Source organism: Neopelma chrysocephalum, unplaced genomic scaffold (assembly GCF_003984885.1).
Source record: "Neopelma chrysocephalum unplaced genomic scaffold, ASM398488v2 Primary Assembly neopelma1_73b, whole genome shotgun sequence".
NCBI classification, from domain to species: domain Eukaryota; kingdom Metazoa; phylum Chordata; class Aves; order Passeriformes; family Pipridae; genus Neopelma; species Neopelma chrysocephalum.
The window spans coordinates 705972-721911 of record NW_020897734.1 but is presented as its reverse complement, the minus strand read 5'-3'; the positions used below and the strand labels follow the sequence as shown (position 1 = coordinate 721911).

At 37.3% G+C, this 15940-nt stretch overlaps 1 protein-coding gene across 4 annotated transcripts in view; it reads right to left on the bottom strand.

The window, feature by feature from the left end:
* THOC2 (THO complex 2) overlaps window positions 1-15940 on the bottom strand; it is a 61284-nt gene that overhangs the window by 32247 nt on the left and 13097 nt on the right. For all 4 annotated transcript variants that reach the window (XR_003534855.1, XR_003534856.1, XM_027687113.1 and 1 more), the window contains exons 2-10: window positions 15851-15940; window positions 10112-10167; window positions 8827-8918; window positions 7612-7663; window positions 5531-5601; window positions 4707-4828; window positions 3818-3951; window positions 2286-2452; window positions 1593-1685 (exon numbers count right to left, since the gene is read on the bottom strand). The exon at window positions 15851-15940 is cut by the window's right edge and continues 1 nt beyond it. Coding sequence is in view for 2 of the 4 variants with exons in the window: in XM_027687113.1 (XP_027542914.1) it covers window positions 1593-1685; window positions 2286-2452; window positions 3818-3951; window positions 4707-4828; window positions 5531-5601; window positions 7612-7663; window positions 8827-8918; window positions 10112-10167; window positions 15851-15912 (849 nt within the window). In the remaining 2 variants the exon portion in view is untranslated. The remainder of the gene's footprint in view (window positions 1-1592; window positions 1686-2285; window positions 2453-3817; window positions 3952-4706; window positions 4829-5530; window positions 5602-7611; window positions 7664-8826; window positions 8919-10111; window positions 10168-15850) is intronic.

Below are 15940 nucleotides of genomic sequence, written 5' to 3'. Positions count from 1 at the left end.
AATGATCCTTTCTTTTAATGTTTTTAACAAGGGATTTTTTACTGTTTTTTCTTTCCCCAAACTGATGAGAAAAGAAGGGAAGATAGTAGAATTCCTACACTTCACAGAAATTTGGGCAAGAAAAAATACCACTTGGAAAGGTAAAAGGTTTACAGAGCTGCACTTTCTCATTTGAAAACACAGGGAACCTACTATAATTCACCAAGAAACATCTAGTACAGAATTTCAATGGGTAAATTGTGTCTCCAGGATGCAATACATATTCTATAGGGCTGAAGAGAACAGTTCTTACAGGCTTTGGAGGGAGGGTAGAGGTGGGGAGAACATTCTGGATATGAACGATAATCCTACAGTGTTCTTGTACGGCAGCCACACAACATGCACCACTTCAGACTCAACACCTACATGCTAATTATTTTCTAGAAACTCACAGCAAGTTAAACTAAGCCTGAACTGGAAACAGATAAAAAAAATGCCATTCCAAACATGGACAGACACAGAGATTTGGCAGAGAGATTCTGGAACAAGACTGAGAATCCCCATCACTCGGGTGAACAGTGTAGATGAGCACAGGGACCCTCGAGCTGTGGGACTGACAGGGAACGTGCCCTCACCTGCACAGTCTGAGCTGAGATTGCACAGGCCACGCTCACCCCAAGTCTGAGCATGTTCTGTAAGCTTACAAACATTCCTGAACAAACAAGCATTATCATCACACATTCCTCCCTCCACACCAATTATCTGAGACATGCACTCCTACTCTTGCTCCACCCAACACATTTTTAGCCAAAATACTCGACAGTTATTGACAAATCAGATTGTGACTAATGCTATGAACTGCCACTCAAATTAATGGCAGGACTACTTTCCAAAACTTCCATAGCTGTAACTAGAGCTCATTTCCTTGATTTCAGTGCAAGAGTTGAGTCTTAAAATACCTAATCTTGAAATATCTATGGATATTCTGGAATTTAAAATTCTTGTATAATGTAAAATTAATTTGATAACTGTAACATTCTGTCTGCCATCTGTCAAATTGGGATGGTGGTTGGTTGATGTCTGACTGTCAGACTGCAGAGGATAAGTCTCTCTGATTAAATCTGAACATATAATTCCCTTTCTCTTTCAATCTAACAAATGGTCAAGATTCTCGTGGAGAATGAGAGACCTATTCAGGAACATGCAAGAGCTTAAAAAAATAATCCTACTATTAAACTAAACAAAGGATGTTAGGAGCCAACTGTCCTACCGCTTTTTTTCAAAAACTGATCTTGTAAAGCAAAACTCAAAAGATCTAATTCTTAAGTAAAGTTGTTAAGGAAAGTTACTGGCTTACTGACCTATTCAGCCAGGAGGTAAACAATCTGGAGAATGTTACATAAATAATTCAAATAAAGTTTATCAGCATTTATATTTCAGTGTGCACTTATTAAAAAGCACTGAAAATTTTAAAAGACATTAAATATTGTACATATAAAGGCATGAAAGAGTATGCCATGAATCTGAAGATTTAGAAATAGGGTAAGGAATATGTTGGGTTTTTTTAAATGTCCTTAGCTCTGGTATTTGACAAGGGTAGTACTGTCACTTACATGAACATAAAGATCTTCCAACTCTATGAGATTATGTTGCAAAAGGACAGCAGCAACTCTGTATAAGGAGGAAGGTGTCTCACCACTTGGATCCTAAAAAGGACAACATTGCAAATTCAAGAAAAAACCAATCAGATCACTGCAAAAGGTTATGAAACAGAAAAGAAACCACTCAAACTTCAGATGAAACATTAACCCACAATTCTCCCTGTTATCATGTTATTTAACTGCTGTTTATTCAAAACCACTGGATTTACTGCGATACACAATCAGTATTTTCAAACACATTCAACTTTCATCACACCTTACAGTGGTGCTTGCATGCAATTGATAATTATACATTTAAATAAAAACCTTGAATATTTTATCAAATATCAACCATGACTCCCCTGCAAACATGCTCTTCACTCTCGAGGACAAGTCTTTTGTTTATAAGGTACAATCTCTTTGTTCATGCCAGTTCTTATATAGCCACTCAAGTACAAGTGGAAGATATCAGGATTGTTTTCAGCTCTTTTAGGGAACACTAAGCATCCTCCCATAAGACTTCCACTCAAATGATGACATTATTGCTTTTTAATACTGGAATTTTACTAATTAAAAATCTGCAGAAAACATCCTATCACTGACTGCAGTTCAACATTGTGTATGACCAACCACCAAACCAAAAAATTAAGAATGGCAATATATTACCTGATAAAATTTGAATTTGAACCCAAGGATATGGCATAGAGTTTGAGGTTCACACATGTACATGTAAGACTCTATCAGTGGTACAAAGAAGTCATCATACTCAGGCCTGCACTCATAGACTTCTAGGATAATATCCAAAACTCTGTTAGGATCAAGGTTGAAACACCCTAGTGGAGAAGAACAGAGTAGAGAAGTTTAACATTGCTAATTTTCATCTTCAATCTGTTTCTAAAATATAAGTGTATTAATTTTTAAAATTAATTCTTTTCAGTTAAAATTGAGCCTGGACTTATAAACAGCAAAATAATCTGGATCATCTATAAATACAGCACTGATGATTTTGTCTTGCTGGATATTGAACTAAGCAAAAATACTAATCAGGACTTTCAATTCAGATTACAGAAAAAGAACAAATTAACACCCTGACAAGAACATTTAATAAGTAAAAACCCAGCCTCACTAAGACCACAGTGCCAGCAAAAGGCATGGGCTGCTGCTTTTCCCCTTGTGCTGGCACACATATCCATTCAGTCACACAAATCAGTCAGGTCATAATTATTTTACACTTATTTATTTTATCCAGACACATCCACTATGCAGATATATAACTGCATCAGTCTTTCCTCCCCCAAAGACATTTCCATTCCACGAGAACCTACTGCAAGTCAGTACTTTAAAAGAACTGACACTTTGTATGAAGTCTATTTGCAATTCCTAAAATTCCAGAAGACAGAAAAACGTCTTGCTACAAAATTCCTCAAACTGAGTGTATTTTTTACTGTAATAACTAGCAAACCCATCCTTTTTTCTAGATCTCTTCCAAAACAAGTAGTATTGTTACAGGGATTTGACGCTCAGGCAAAATTATGTGACAAATTAAATTATTTTTTTTTTATAAAATAGCAGCATAACCTTTTGCCCATTACTGCACTGGCACCATATGAAACAAGCACTGGTGCAAACATTGTATTGTATAGTATACAATACAATACAAATATTGTATTGTACAGAACTCTTTATTCTAAAACAAACTGTAAAACGGGCAATTACAGGTATTTCCAGTTTTTAACTTATTTTGCACTTTGATGTGACATTCTCGTCAAGACTCAACTCAGAAACATGGACAAATTACTAAAAAAACTAGATAAAGGAAGAACATTTACTACTTCTTATTTCTCTTTATAAGGAATCACTCATTGAACTTCTTCAAGAATAAAAGAATATTCATGCATTGAACTGAGCACCTTAAATAGCAAAAAGCATTACTTTGTTACGCTACAATCTGCCTGCTGAGGTGACAAGCACTTCATCAAAAAATACTGCTGAAATGAATTGAAATCACAGCATATTTGAGGCTGTACCATAAATTCAGAATCTTAAGTAATTTTACCTACACAACATTCCCAAAATTAATTCTTCCACAGAAACGGGAACTTCCAAACGTCATAATTCTATCCAAGGTGATCTACTTTCTGTAGTCATAAGATCATAAAGGAAAACCAAAGCCCATATTCTTTCAATAAATTCCTTACCTATTAAAGATTTGATATTTTCAAGGATTAAATCACTAGTGATATTTCCAGATAAGTCTTGACCCAGTTCTGCAATGAGCTTTGCATAACCTTCGTTTTCCTCTCTTAGCAAATTAAACTTCTGTTGCTTATAACTGCAAATAAACAGAAATTAAATACTATTGTGTAACACATATCCAGTGAAGCCATTTATGCCTCTAGCAATTTGTTATACAAAATGCTAATTTTGAACACATTTTTAAGAACTTGTAATTTACTTGAGCTATTGCAAAAACTACTGAATGCAGTACATGAATTCCTGTAAGGCAGCAAGCACTCTCCAAACAAACCCAGCTCTTATTTCAAATACAGACCATTTAAAATATGCTTACACTCAACAGGAAAGCTTGTTCTTACACATTACACTGGAGAACTGCTCTCTAGCAGTCCATGCTTAAGGACCTATTCTAGTTTCAAGTGAAACACTGGATGCAGAGACAGAAACCAAACATTACCCAAAAAACATAACCCACAGTGCCCAAATAAAGTAAAATAACTATATTTGCTTATTTATGAAAACAAAAGTCTATGCTTAACTGATGCAACAGAAATAGTTAAATTTCTTATACTTTCTAAGTTCACATGTCAAATAAAATTAAGTATTAACCTGCATATGTAGAATCACTGTAGCAAAACCATAGGTAACATGAAGACTTTATACTGCTCAAGAGTTTGAAAACTAAGGGCTAACAAAGTTCTTTTGTCAATGACAAGTTATAAACACATTTCGTAAAGAAAACGGAATACCTTCGAAGAAACACTATACATTGGTAGCAAACACTATTACCACACTAATTATCAGTGCCCTCCCCATCCCCTTCCCAAACAACCTTTTTGCCCCAAAACTTACAATAGTTTTGTCTTTATTTTAACAGACTTTTGATTGAACTGTTGAGACTGCTTGATGAGTCCCAATGACTCCAGCGTCTCTGGATCTAAACGCTCCTTTAGGACAGTGTCAGATACAAGATACTAAAAAACAACAAGAACATACACCAAATTTGTGAATTACAAAGACCTAGAAACCATATGATTATTACTTTAGGCTACATAAGCATTCTGACTACAACAAAACAAATTTCATGATATTAAATGCATTTTGTTTCAAACACAGAAGTGGACAAAACAAACTATTAACTGAAACTGGAATTTTACAGTGGCAGATTTTATATACAAGAGCACCTTGAAGAAACAAGCCCGAGTCTAATTGTTGATTACCAAGCATACATTGCACAGCATCTGGAGACATTATTACCAAGAGCTGCATATTTACAAAGGCTTATACTCATTCTTACATTCTGGGAGAAAAGCCTTATTTTCACACGCTGAACTTTCCTACAAATCAAGCTTATTCCCTGTGGTTAGGAATGCTACTTCTAAAGACAAAGGAGGTTGCATGAAGGAAAAGTGCAACTCCAAGCATACTTCAGGAGCACAATTTCTGTTGAACTGACAGGCAGAAAAATTAAAGTTCTCTCAAAACTCTTTAAAGAATTCAAGGGAGAGCTGTACTATATTCCTCTACCACTACACTTCGAAGATGAATTTTTAAATTATTTGGGCATTTGTGAAAACATTCTGGGGAAAAAAAAAGAAGCAAGCTTCAACACTCTGATTTTTCTTGTTAGATTTTGACATGCAATTTTGCCAAAAGACCTCCTAGGTGCAACTTACCAAACAGGCCAACACCAGTTGTGTAAAATGATCCCTCTTATTTTTTTCCTCTAAACAACTTGTTTCAATGTCTACAAAAGAAGATGGGGGAAAAAAAGAAATCATGTTTTGTGAAATTTTAAGAGTTTCTTCTTTTAATAACTATTCTGATAAATGCTAATGATACTAAGGCAAAGGAGCTTGTTGATAACATGCTATCTTCTTGCCACCCACTCATCCCTCATTAGGTCCACACAATATTTTGATGACAATTCTCACACATCCACAAGTCTCATGAAAAAGTAAAACAGAAACTAGAGGAATGCCTTAATTTTTCTTGCCCTTCTCTTTGCTGCAATAACATTTAGGTAAGCATTAAAAATCAATAATAAGCACAAAACCAGAAATATGAACTGCTGAAGGGAACTCCATGATCCTGGCCTTAATGTAGTGTCCTAATCTCTCCCTGTGGCCTCAGAGGAACTACCACTTACTGTCTGGTCTGCAGTCTTTTACCAGCTATGATTCTTTATGACCATTAATTTCTTTTGTATTGCCAACTACTGAAAGCAATTCATAAATTCACTCCTATGGGAAGACAGAGAACAGTGGCCAAGGAAGCACACCTGCCTAAAGTAGTTTAAAAAAAGCACATTGTTACAGGAAGTGAGGAGCTGCAAAAGGAGTAAAAAACTCCATAAAAGAATGCAAGGCAGACATTACAAAAACCAACTACACAAAAGGCCCTACAAAAAAAAAACCCCACACATAACCCCATTAAAATCAGACCCACAGTGAAATCATCAACAACAAAAATGTGAGAAAGAAGACCCCAAAGAGACTGAAAACTAATGATTTAATGGAAGTAGGGCTGGAAGTGGAATCAACAAACCACCCAGATCAGCCTGGACCCTACAGCTCAGCCTCTCAGTCAAAGAACAATCTGCTGAAAAATGTTAGTGAGGGAATGTGGATGAGTGGATATATCCCAATTCTCATACACTGAAACACATTAATTATAAGAAAAAAAAATTGCCGATAGTAGCAAATACTGATTAAAGAGAAAAAGTGTTAGAGGAAACAAGCAAGAAATTGCCCAATGTCCTTTGTCCCAGACTTTGAAACCTAAGTCTTTAACCTTACTATTCTCTGCTCCTAGTCAAGGGATGGTATTAGGTTGCACACTTATTTGAAGGAAAGGAGAAAAAAAAAGACAAAAAAACGCCAACAGATACAAAAGTAATTATTACAAGATGACACAAGTACACGGAATGAAGCACTACCAAAAAAAAACAAAATCAAAATTCATCATTTAGATGTTCAAACCAAGGCTGCACATGTAAGCTTAATTAGGTGCCTCTCTTCACAGGCAGCCATAGCACAGAGGACACCTCACTCCTTTAGTACAGACTATCAAAAGAATTTTCTGAAAATTTTCAATTTGTTGAAAACTAGCCATGGAGCAAGACAGAAACTGCAAGCAGTTAAAGCTATGATCTGGAGAAATGTATACAGGATTAAAATGGTAGAAATATGAGAGAAACAGCTTTGGATCAACATGACAACATAAAAATCCAGAAGTTATCACCAGTATAAGACGTACACATCTTTAAAGCCTGCTCAGCTGGCAGACGGTGACTTGCCCAATGATGCCATTTGCCTTTAGATTTATGGACAATTTGCATAAGCTCCATTTCACTAACAGTGACTGTACAGATAAAAATATTTACAGAACACATTCTGAGAAGAGAGGATCTACCTACCAGTTAGTCAACTTTCATTTAAAATATTTAAGAATGATAACATCACTAAGTCACTGATTCCATTAGCTAACATCCGACATTCTCACAGGCTAACTCCTTTAACTATTCTTGGCAGATCAACTTCCATAGCCTTTAACAGGCAAACTTCTGGAAACTGAATGCAAACACATTAACGAGTGAGATACAGATACACTGAGGAGGAATCAACATACAGTTTGTAAAGAGAAGCCACACTTTACAGATGCAATGAAATTTCCCAAAGAAGTCAACAAACAGATGCATAAAACATGTATTTCTCAAAATCTGTTACAATGCTGAAAGGAAGGGAACCCAACTTACCTAATATGCAGAATACATCAGCTAGGATAGAAGGCATGTCTTCCCGAAATTCCTAAGAAGGAAAAAGATGTCGCTTAATGAATACAGAATTCCAATATCCACACTTACAAAATTCTTATTCCGCTACATAAAACACTTAATCATAAAGTAAGTTCATATTCATAAATAATTCATATTATTTATATTATTAATAATTCATATTAATAATGAATATGCTTAATTATTGACTAATATCTAACATAAGTGCTGTACTAATTATTGATACATAATGAAACACCATAACATCGTAATGTAATTTAAAAGTGTATCTAGTGACCAAGGGAAAAAAAAAACCTGGTCAGTACCTCCATTTCTCTAAGCCCAATGGAACTTCCTGTGTGAGGAGCAGCAGCCTGTACAGTGACCTGCACCTTCTCAAGCACCAAACAAATTACAATTTCCTACAGCAACTAAAGATCCAACATTGTCACATGCCATCCCAAAAGCAAGGTGCCCCACAGCCTTGACTTCCCTCAGACCCAATGTACAAGTTTAAAAAGCACAAAAAGGTTACACTAGATTAATGCAACATGTACTTTTCCTTAATGTTCCGTGCACATCAATACAATTCCAAAGAATAAGAAATACTTTTTATAAGATTTTTTTACTGTATTTTTTCTGGTTTATTTTTTTAAGGAACAGTGGTATTTGGTAATCTTGGAGGTTTAGAGGAAAATACTCTTTTCCCTACTTTCTCATTTATTCAAGGTATTTTAAGAAAAACGGTTTTTCAAACAAAAAAATAAGTCTAATGCATTATTTTAAAGGCCAACACAGAACTTGGACATCCCAACAGTAAAATGGCAGACGTTGTTACACTGTTATAAAAACCAGTAGGTGGCATTACAGATGTGCTGCATGAGCAAGTGACACTTATTTTTAGCATTTATTAGAAACTTCAGGTCTCATATGCCCTTAAAAATGACTTAATTTTTAATTTATGCTGAAATGAACACATCTATTCCTCACCATAAAAGGTAGGGGCAAAAAATGACACCCTGTCAGATTACATATATATCAAGTGCACCCAAATGAAGAAAAAGAGCTTGACAAGAATGACTTTTCAGACATGAAAAAAAAAAATCTCTTGAATATTATCCTGCTTGGATTTCATTTGGACTTTTATAATAAAGTAAAAATCTAGTAAGTATGTAATGATTACAAATATATACTTACTATGACATCGCCAAGAACATTAGAAGCTTGATCATGCTTTAAGTTTCCTCTGACAACGTGGTATGCAAGCTCATACAAAGCCTGCTGGATATCTGTTGAAAGAAAAGAGATGATTAAAGAACATATTACGTAATCCTTCACTGAACTGCTAAAGCAATATTTACAATAATGTTGTAGACTTCAGACAACCTGCAAGCAAACAGGATATGCTTCTCTTACCAATGACAGGGATTACTTTGCTACTGCTGATAGAATAAAATTGATCATCAATATCTAAGACTTCACACAAGCAGAGAGTAAGAGATGATCCACTTTATCTAGAGAGTTTATGGAATAATTGCAATACAGGATGAAAAACTACAATCCTGCATATAATAACTTGAGTAGTGGCAGTTGGTTTAACAAGGACACCGTTACCTTATTCACACAACATATTCTACATCCATAAAAAACATTCTGCTACTTTTTCCTTACCATGTCTTATCACAGATATGCTTTCAAAAAAGTTCAAAAAACCTACTCCATTTTTCTTGGAGTAAGTAAAATTTAATTGGAGAAAAAAGTGCTTAAAAAGGACTTTTTAATTTAATTCTTTTAAAGAAAGTCTCCTATAACTCAAGAATGCAACCTTACAAAAGCCTGTATTAAGCTGAAGCACTAAACAGAGGTACTGCATTTGAGAAAAATCTTGCAATGTTAAACATGGTCGTTGGAAAACCAGCTGTGGTAAAACTGTAAGGTTCTTAAACAATACACCACAATGTTGTGACACTTCTTACTATATGAAAAAGAACAAGCCCCCATGCTTTCACCTTGCACTTGTACCACATGGTTCACTCAATAAACAATATTCAATAAAGAAGTTGCAGATCTTAATGCCTCAAACCAGGTACTCAGTAAGATGGTGACTGCAGACCACTGTAGCTGAATTAAACCCAATTTTATTTTTTAAACAGGCAGGTTAATTTCACACTTGCACACACTAATGTTCATATATTTAACTTTTAGAATAAAATTTAGATGTATGTTGAGTTTGCGAAATGCAATTTAATTTTCTACAGCAGAGACCAAATACTAGATGATGCTGACACCACTCACTGAAGACAATCCCAGTAGTGGATGTTTGTATTGCCTTAGTATTTGTAGTATTTGCCTTTAGCACACACTAATGGTCACCATATATGAACATTCCAAGCACATAAATGCAGAGGTACCATGATCAAATATTTCCAGGCTTTTTTTTTTTTAATTTAACTAAAACCAAGCAACAAACCACACAACCTACCTCTGAAACCCACATCATGGTTTTTGTTTTCGCTGAGAGCACGACACAGCTGCACACTGAAATAAGAAAATATTCAAAGAAAAAAAAGAAAAAAATTGTTAGATATTGGCATACACACAAATGTTTTGGGCTTCTTGTTTTTGTTGTTGCTCTGGCTAAAGCAGCTTAAGATTCAGGCTGTTTAAATGGCTGACTACATTTAATTTTTCCAGAGTAAACCCTCATTCAGAGAACTTACACAGCAACGAAACAAGACTCCCAAGAGATCTTATACACATATAAATCACAGACTTAAAAAAATATTCTTCCTAACATTACACACTCTTACACACAGAAAGGTGAGAGCATGAGGCAATTTTAGTATGAATGAAAGCATGGAAGTGGCAGCAATAACCTACTGTTGTTACCCAATGAAGAAATTCTTCTCAGAGTTAGTATGACTATGATAGTTTTCAAACTTTGGCCTGTAAAAAAACTTTCAACATTAAACTATGTGCATGATGTTTTACCAAAAGGAAGACAGAATTTTATTTAAGAGAATCCACTATAGGATGAGATCTGTCATGTTCTATTGTCGTTGGTCGCTCCTGGGGCTCCCTCAACCCAACAGCCATATGCAAAAAGTACACTAAGTACTCTACAAACTGTTCCATGAAATAAATTAATGGTTCTCTGTGTTATAAAATAAATGCTTAAAGAGCAGGCTTCTCCACTACACTGACAGCTTAGAAATGGTCATGCTTCTAAGATACAAGGATCTTCCCTCTTCTCTACCACTACTGTCACCCCAGGATGAGGCTTCAAAAGCAGTTTCACATTTAGAAGTGACAGTTTTTAAAAAAGGGTAGTGATTTACCTATATTATAACAGACATCAATGAATACTTTAAGAACCTTTGTCACATTTGCACATTTTCAACCAAAAGTTCACATATTTTTCCAAGTATCTTTCCCATGCAGAAGCTGAGGACAGTATCAGAGCTATGTTGCATTCCTACATAAGATGGCAAGACTACAGTTTCCTGTGGGAGCCATTTTTAAGTTGTCTCAAATAAGGCAGGTATGTACAATTATTACAGAAAAATAAACAGTAAAAGATACTTCTGTAGCAATCCATTACTCATTCTGTTTGCATCCTATATAGATCACCGCCTCTCTAACAGGACTAAACAGCTGTTCCAGCAATCACAGGATTATAATTAGCAAATATAAGGTATACACACCCTTTACAGACAACTGGAAAGTGGAGAGTTTCACACAATGTAATCAGCAGACACAGAGAAGCTGGGCAAAAAACAAGGGTGTAGCTAAGATGTTCTAAATGCTATTGAAGAGAATGCAATGTATTTGGAAATAACAAGAATAGAGACAGCAAAATAGGGGAATAGGTATTTTATTTTTCACGAACAGTAAGTACATGTTTTTTAAATACTAGATTTTATCCCCAGCTGTCCTCAAAGAGTGTATCAATTCAATATAAATCAATTTCCTTCAATTTTAATTACTCCTCCATAACCAAAGTAGCCTATAAGCACTCATTTCTATGCTCTGTACACATATAACAGTAAAGTGAAACATCTGATTCCAAAAAAAAAAAATTATCTGAGATGCACCCTTTGACCCCTATGTCATAAGGTGGTATCATCAACCAGGTTAACAAAGTAATAATACCAGGTAAGAGTTTTAACCTCTTCCCATTCCCTTTCCAGCAGTAGCAAAACAGTGCTATCAACTTCACTTTACTTTAAGATACGAACCTGCTTGATCAATGTAACAAGAAACTCAATATTTAAGATCAGTCTGCAAAACAACTTGCTTAATATTTGCAATTAGAGCCCACTGAATTATTAAACTGGAAGAAAAAGTGGTAAAATAATTTCTTTTTGTGCTCATGTTCTTTTCCACAGGCACTCTCTCTCTCCAAAGGAAGAAGACCTTTTCCGCAGGCGCTGCCAGGCAGTACAGGTGAGCTGATTCAGTGACTTGGTGCAGAGATGGACACATTCACAACACTTCTCCCCTTCTCAGCCCCACAGTTCCAGCCCTCACGTCAGCTACATCAGTTTTATTGACAAACCTGGCAGAAAACTGGTCAAAAACCAAGTCTTCAGCCGACTTGAAGCAGCTTACCAGCAGGTCAGACAAACACCCAGGTGACTGAAGACAGGGCAGAAGCCCTACCTTCCAGTAACAACCAGATGAGAGATTAGTTCATCTATCTCAACTGATTGCATCATAAATTAAAATCAAAATACCTGCACCTTCACAAGAATAGAAATATCAACGTTGGTACAGTCTCTTAAGAGTTCATCTGCAACTTTTATTACTCCGACGTTGTAGCTCATTGCTGCAAGCTGAGGATGGAGAACTTCCTTGCTCTACTAAAACACAACCCTTCAAACAAAGATAAAACTGTGTGAAACAAGAAATTCTGCAGCAGTGTGAGCACCTATTAAACAAGTTTGTATGGCAGAGCCAGCAAATGAACCAAGGCCTCCCAACTCATACACCACGTCCTATAACCTCCATTTCACTCCCACACATGGATTAAAGCAGTAATTATCAAAGTGTATGTGCCTGCTAACATTTAAGTATATGCATAATTTAACTGATGTGGGTAGTGCTCCAGTTGAGATAAAGTACAATCAATTGCATTTTTCAGTCAGGATGGCAAAACTACAACTGAACAGTTTCCTTGACTCTCAGCCCTTTACTTGCATGAGCAAAGTCAAAGTGTCGAGTTAATGTTGAGAGTGCCTGAAAGATCAGGTCTCAAAATTTCACATTCACAGAATGTTAAGCTTCTTCAGTTTATCTTGAGGCTTAACATATTGTATAAACTGCCAGACAAGTACTTTATTAAAGCCCTCCGTCCACACTAAAGGCTCCCTGATGTGTTCAATCTCTCACAAAACAAGGTATCAATCAGTGCTTGCCACTGTATGTGTATTGTAAATGTCCATATGGGCTTCAGTCACGGAGCAGCGTCTTGTTGGGAAGACATGACAAAACAGTGTCACTACATGGGCAGTACACAAATAGGTCTACAAGGAGTCCAGACTGAGCAGCATAAGTAGTCACCCTCAGATTCCAACTCCATCTGTACACAATATCTGGCAGTAGCAACAAATGAACATAATAAATTGTATTTAGATAGAGAAGGGTCTGAACCATATAAAAAATGACAGACAAGATGACCACATCCTGACCAATGTCTAGTTTTGGCAGCTAAGAACACTTGAAACTACCACGATATACATTTACGTATCTGAATTAGATATTAAACATCAGTATCTTGATTAATTAAATTTAAAGCTTGTACAGTTTTGAACAAGGTCTCTGAAAAATTTCCTGGAAGCAAACTGTCACTGCTGCCCTACTAATTAACATTATGACACTCGAAGACACACAAAATCCTTACCTTCTGGTTTTTGGATACTACTGTTAAATCATGACACCACACCACTCAAAAAGAAAATTTAAGAAAGGAGAGCAATTTTTTTAAGCATCCATTATTTATCTCGGTAGAAGATGAAATATCAAACTAAAACAAATAATTTGCTTCTCTCAATACAGCTTCACATTCCTCCAAAACATAAAACTGTGCTTTCATTTAGGCAACAAGTAACTGCCAAAATACTATCTCAACTGATCTAGTCAGATCATGAAAGCCATTTCATGCTCCAGCAAGTAAATATTTTTTCCATAAGACCTAATCTTTTCTTTCTACTAATTATGGGGGGGGTTTCCTCACTTTTCACAAAAGTTGGTATTTGTCTCCCTGTGAATAAGCCCACCATGGTAACAAAAAAAAAAAAAGAAAAAAAAAAAGAAAAAACCTTCCAAATTTTGGCAAATCCTCTATTTGCTAGCAATGTCAGTTTTCTTCTTTGGCAGTATCCTTCCCCTTTCCATTTTTCTAACTTATCATTATAATGCATTGTCTTAATTTTGAACCATAAAACCCATGACTGGACTTAGGCTAGACCTCATTTAAGTTTCTGGGCATATTGGTATTAGGTAAGTAATTCAATAAAATTAAGAAGTATCATTACATTTATTCCCCTTTTACTTTAATATTTAAAAATATTTCATATTTCAATATTTCATTTTGAAATGACAGCATCCTAGTTTTGTTTTCCTGTAGTAAAACAGGATAGGAAGTTTTGGAAAAAGAAACATGAACTTACACACTGAAGACTCTCCCAATAAAGTTAGTTTCCTAAAAAGTTCTCTAAACAGTGGCTACAGAGATGTAGTTTAGGTTCTAGAAAGTAAGTTTATGCATGTTCCTTTATGTTTATAAAGCTACCACTGTAAAACCTCACAACTGTCATCCAAGACACAATCACATTTCTTTTAAAACCTATGGCCTCTCCTGCAAACTGCTCTTCAAGTCATGTCTGGAACTGCATTTAAGCAGTATTCCAAATGAAGTGCAAATGCCACAAATACAGGAATTTAGCTAATCATTTTGGTTCTTTGGTCCTGCAGCAAATGAACACTTTATTCCCATCGTGGTTAAGAAGCACTGCTCTAAGGGGAGGGGAGAATCCTAAAAGGTTTTATCATGGTCAAAAGCTGAGGTAACTTGCTCAAAGCACTGAGAATTCAACATTAACAGAGCAGCTGCCTTTATATGATCAGCTATGACATTTCTGTCCTCGTGCAAACTCCACACAACCTTCCAACATGTTTAACTTGCATACTAACAGGATAACGGCTCCAGCATAATTCAAACCAAAAGTTACATGGCTATAAAGAGGGGCCCCTTCACTACAAAATGGAGGACCTGGAAAGAACAGTATTTTGTGCAGGGAAGCCTCTACATTCTCTATTCTCTAACCCACTACCTTTTCCTTCGTGCACAAGGAAGATCCTTACCAAAGCTGCACACCCTTTTAAGAAAGATGAACAAAAGAAAATAACAAAAAGAGCGACTCTCAAGAAGCGTTTCTCAAAGCGATCCCCCAAACACCGGTTATTTACATCTGTAGGGGTTTTCAGTTACAACAAAAACAGAAGAGCATGGAAGAAAGAAGAGCATTTAAAAAACATAGTTAGTACACAGAGTACCGCTGAAAGCTAATAGAGTAACGTGAAATGGCCAAAGTGGTGAATTACCCCTGAAGAGATGCACTCCTGGAACGCAGCACACAGCAGTCAGTTAACTTGCCAAGATGGCTTAAAACAGACACACACAAGGCCCTGAACGGAAAGCTCCCAGCACACCTGGGTTGGTCTGGGAGGCTGCACCCGGGCCCCTCGGTGCACAAAGGTTACTTTGTGGGATAGAACAGGCGTGACTGGCTGATCTGCCTCGCCTGGGTCAAAAAATACAGCGCCAGTCCCCTCGAACCGGCAGAAAGGTGGGAACGGGGGCCGAGGCCTCTACCAGAACGGTCAGCCCCGTGGAGCCAGCGGAGCGGGAATGCGCCACGGTCCGAATTACCGCGGGGGGCGGCTGAAGAGGAGCCCGACCCCCGACGAGCCGGGCCCGAAGGCTGGAAGGGGGCGCTCGGGACGCCGGGCCCAGCTGCGGGGGCCGAGCGTCGGGGCGGGCGGCAGCACCGGCCGGGGCGGAGGCCCGGGCCCTCCGTCCGACCGCGGCTTCGACCCCCAGCCCGGCAGCAAGGACGCAGCCCCGGCCGCCGTCCTCCCCGCCGCCCCCCGCCCTCCCCGCCCCGCTCCCGCAGGCCGCAGCGCCCCATCCCGCCCCGCGGCCGGGCCCCGCACTCACAACTCGCTCTTGCCGCCTTTCTCCCAGTTCTTTATCCACTCTCCCGGGAGCAGCGCCGCCATCTTCCCCGAGAGGCGCCAAGGGCCCGGA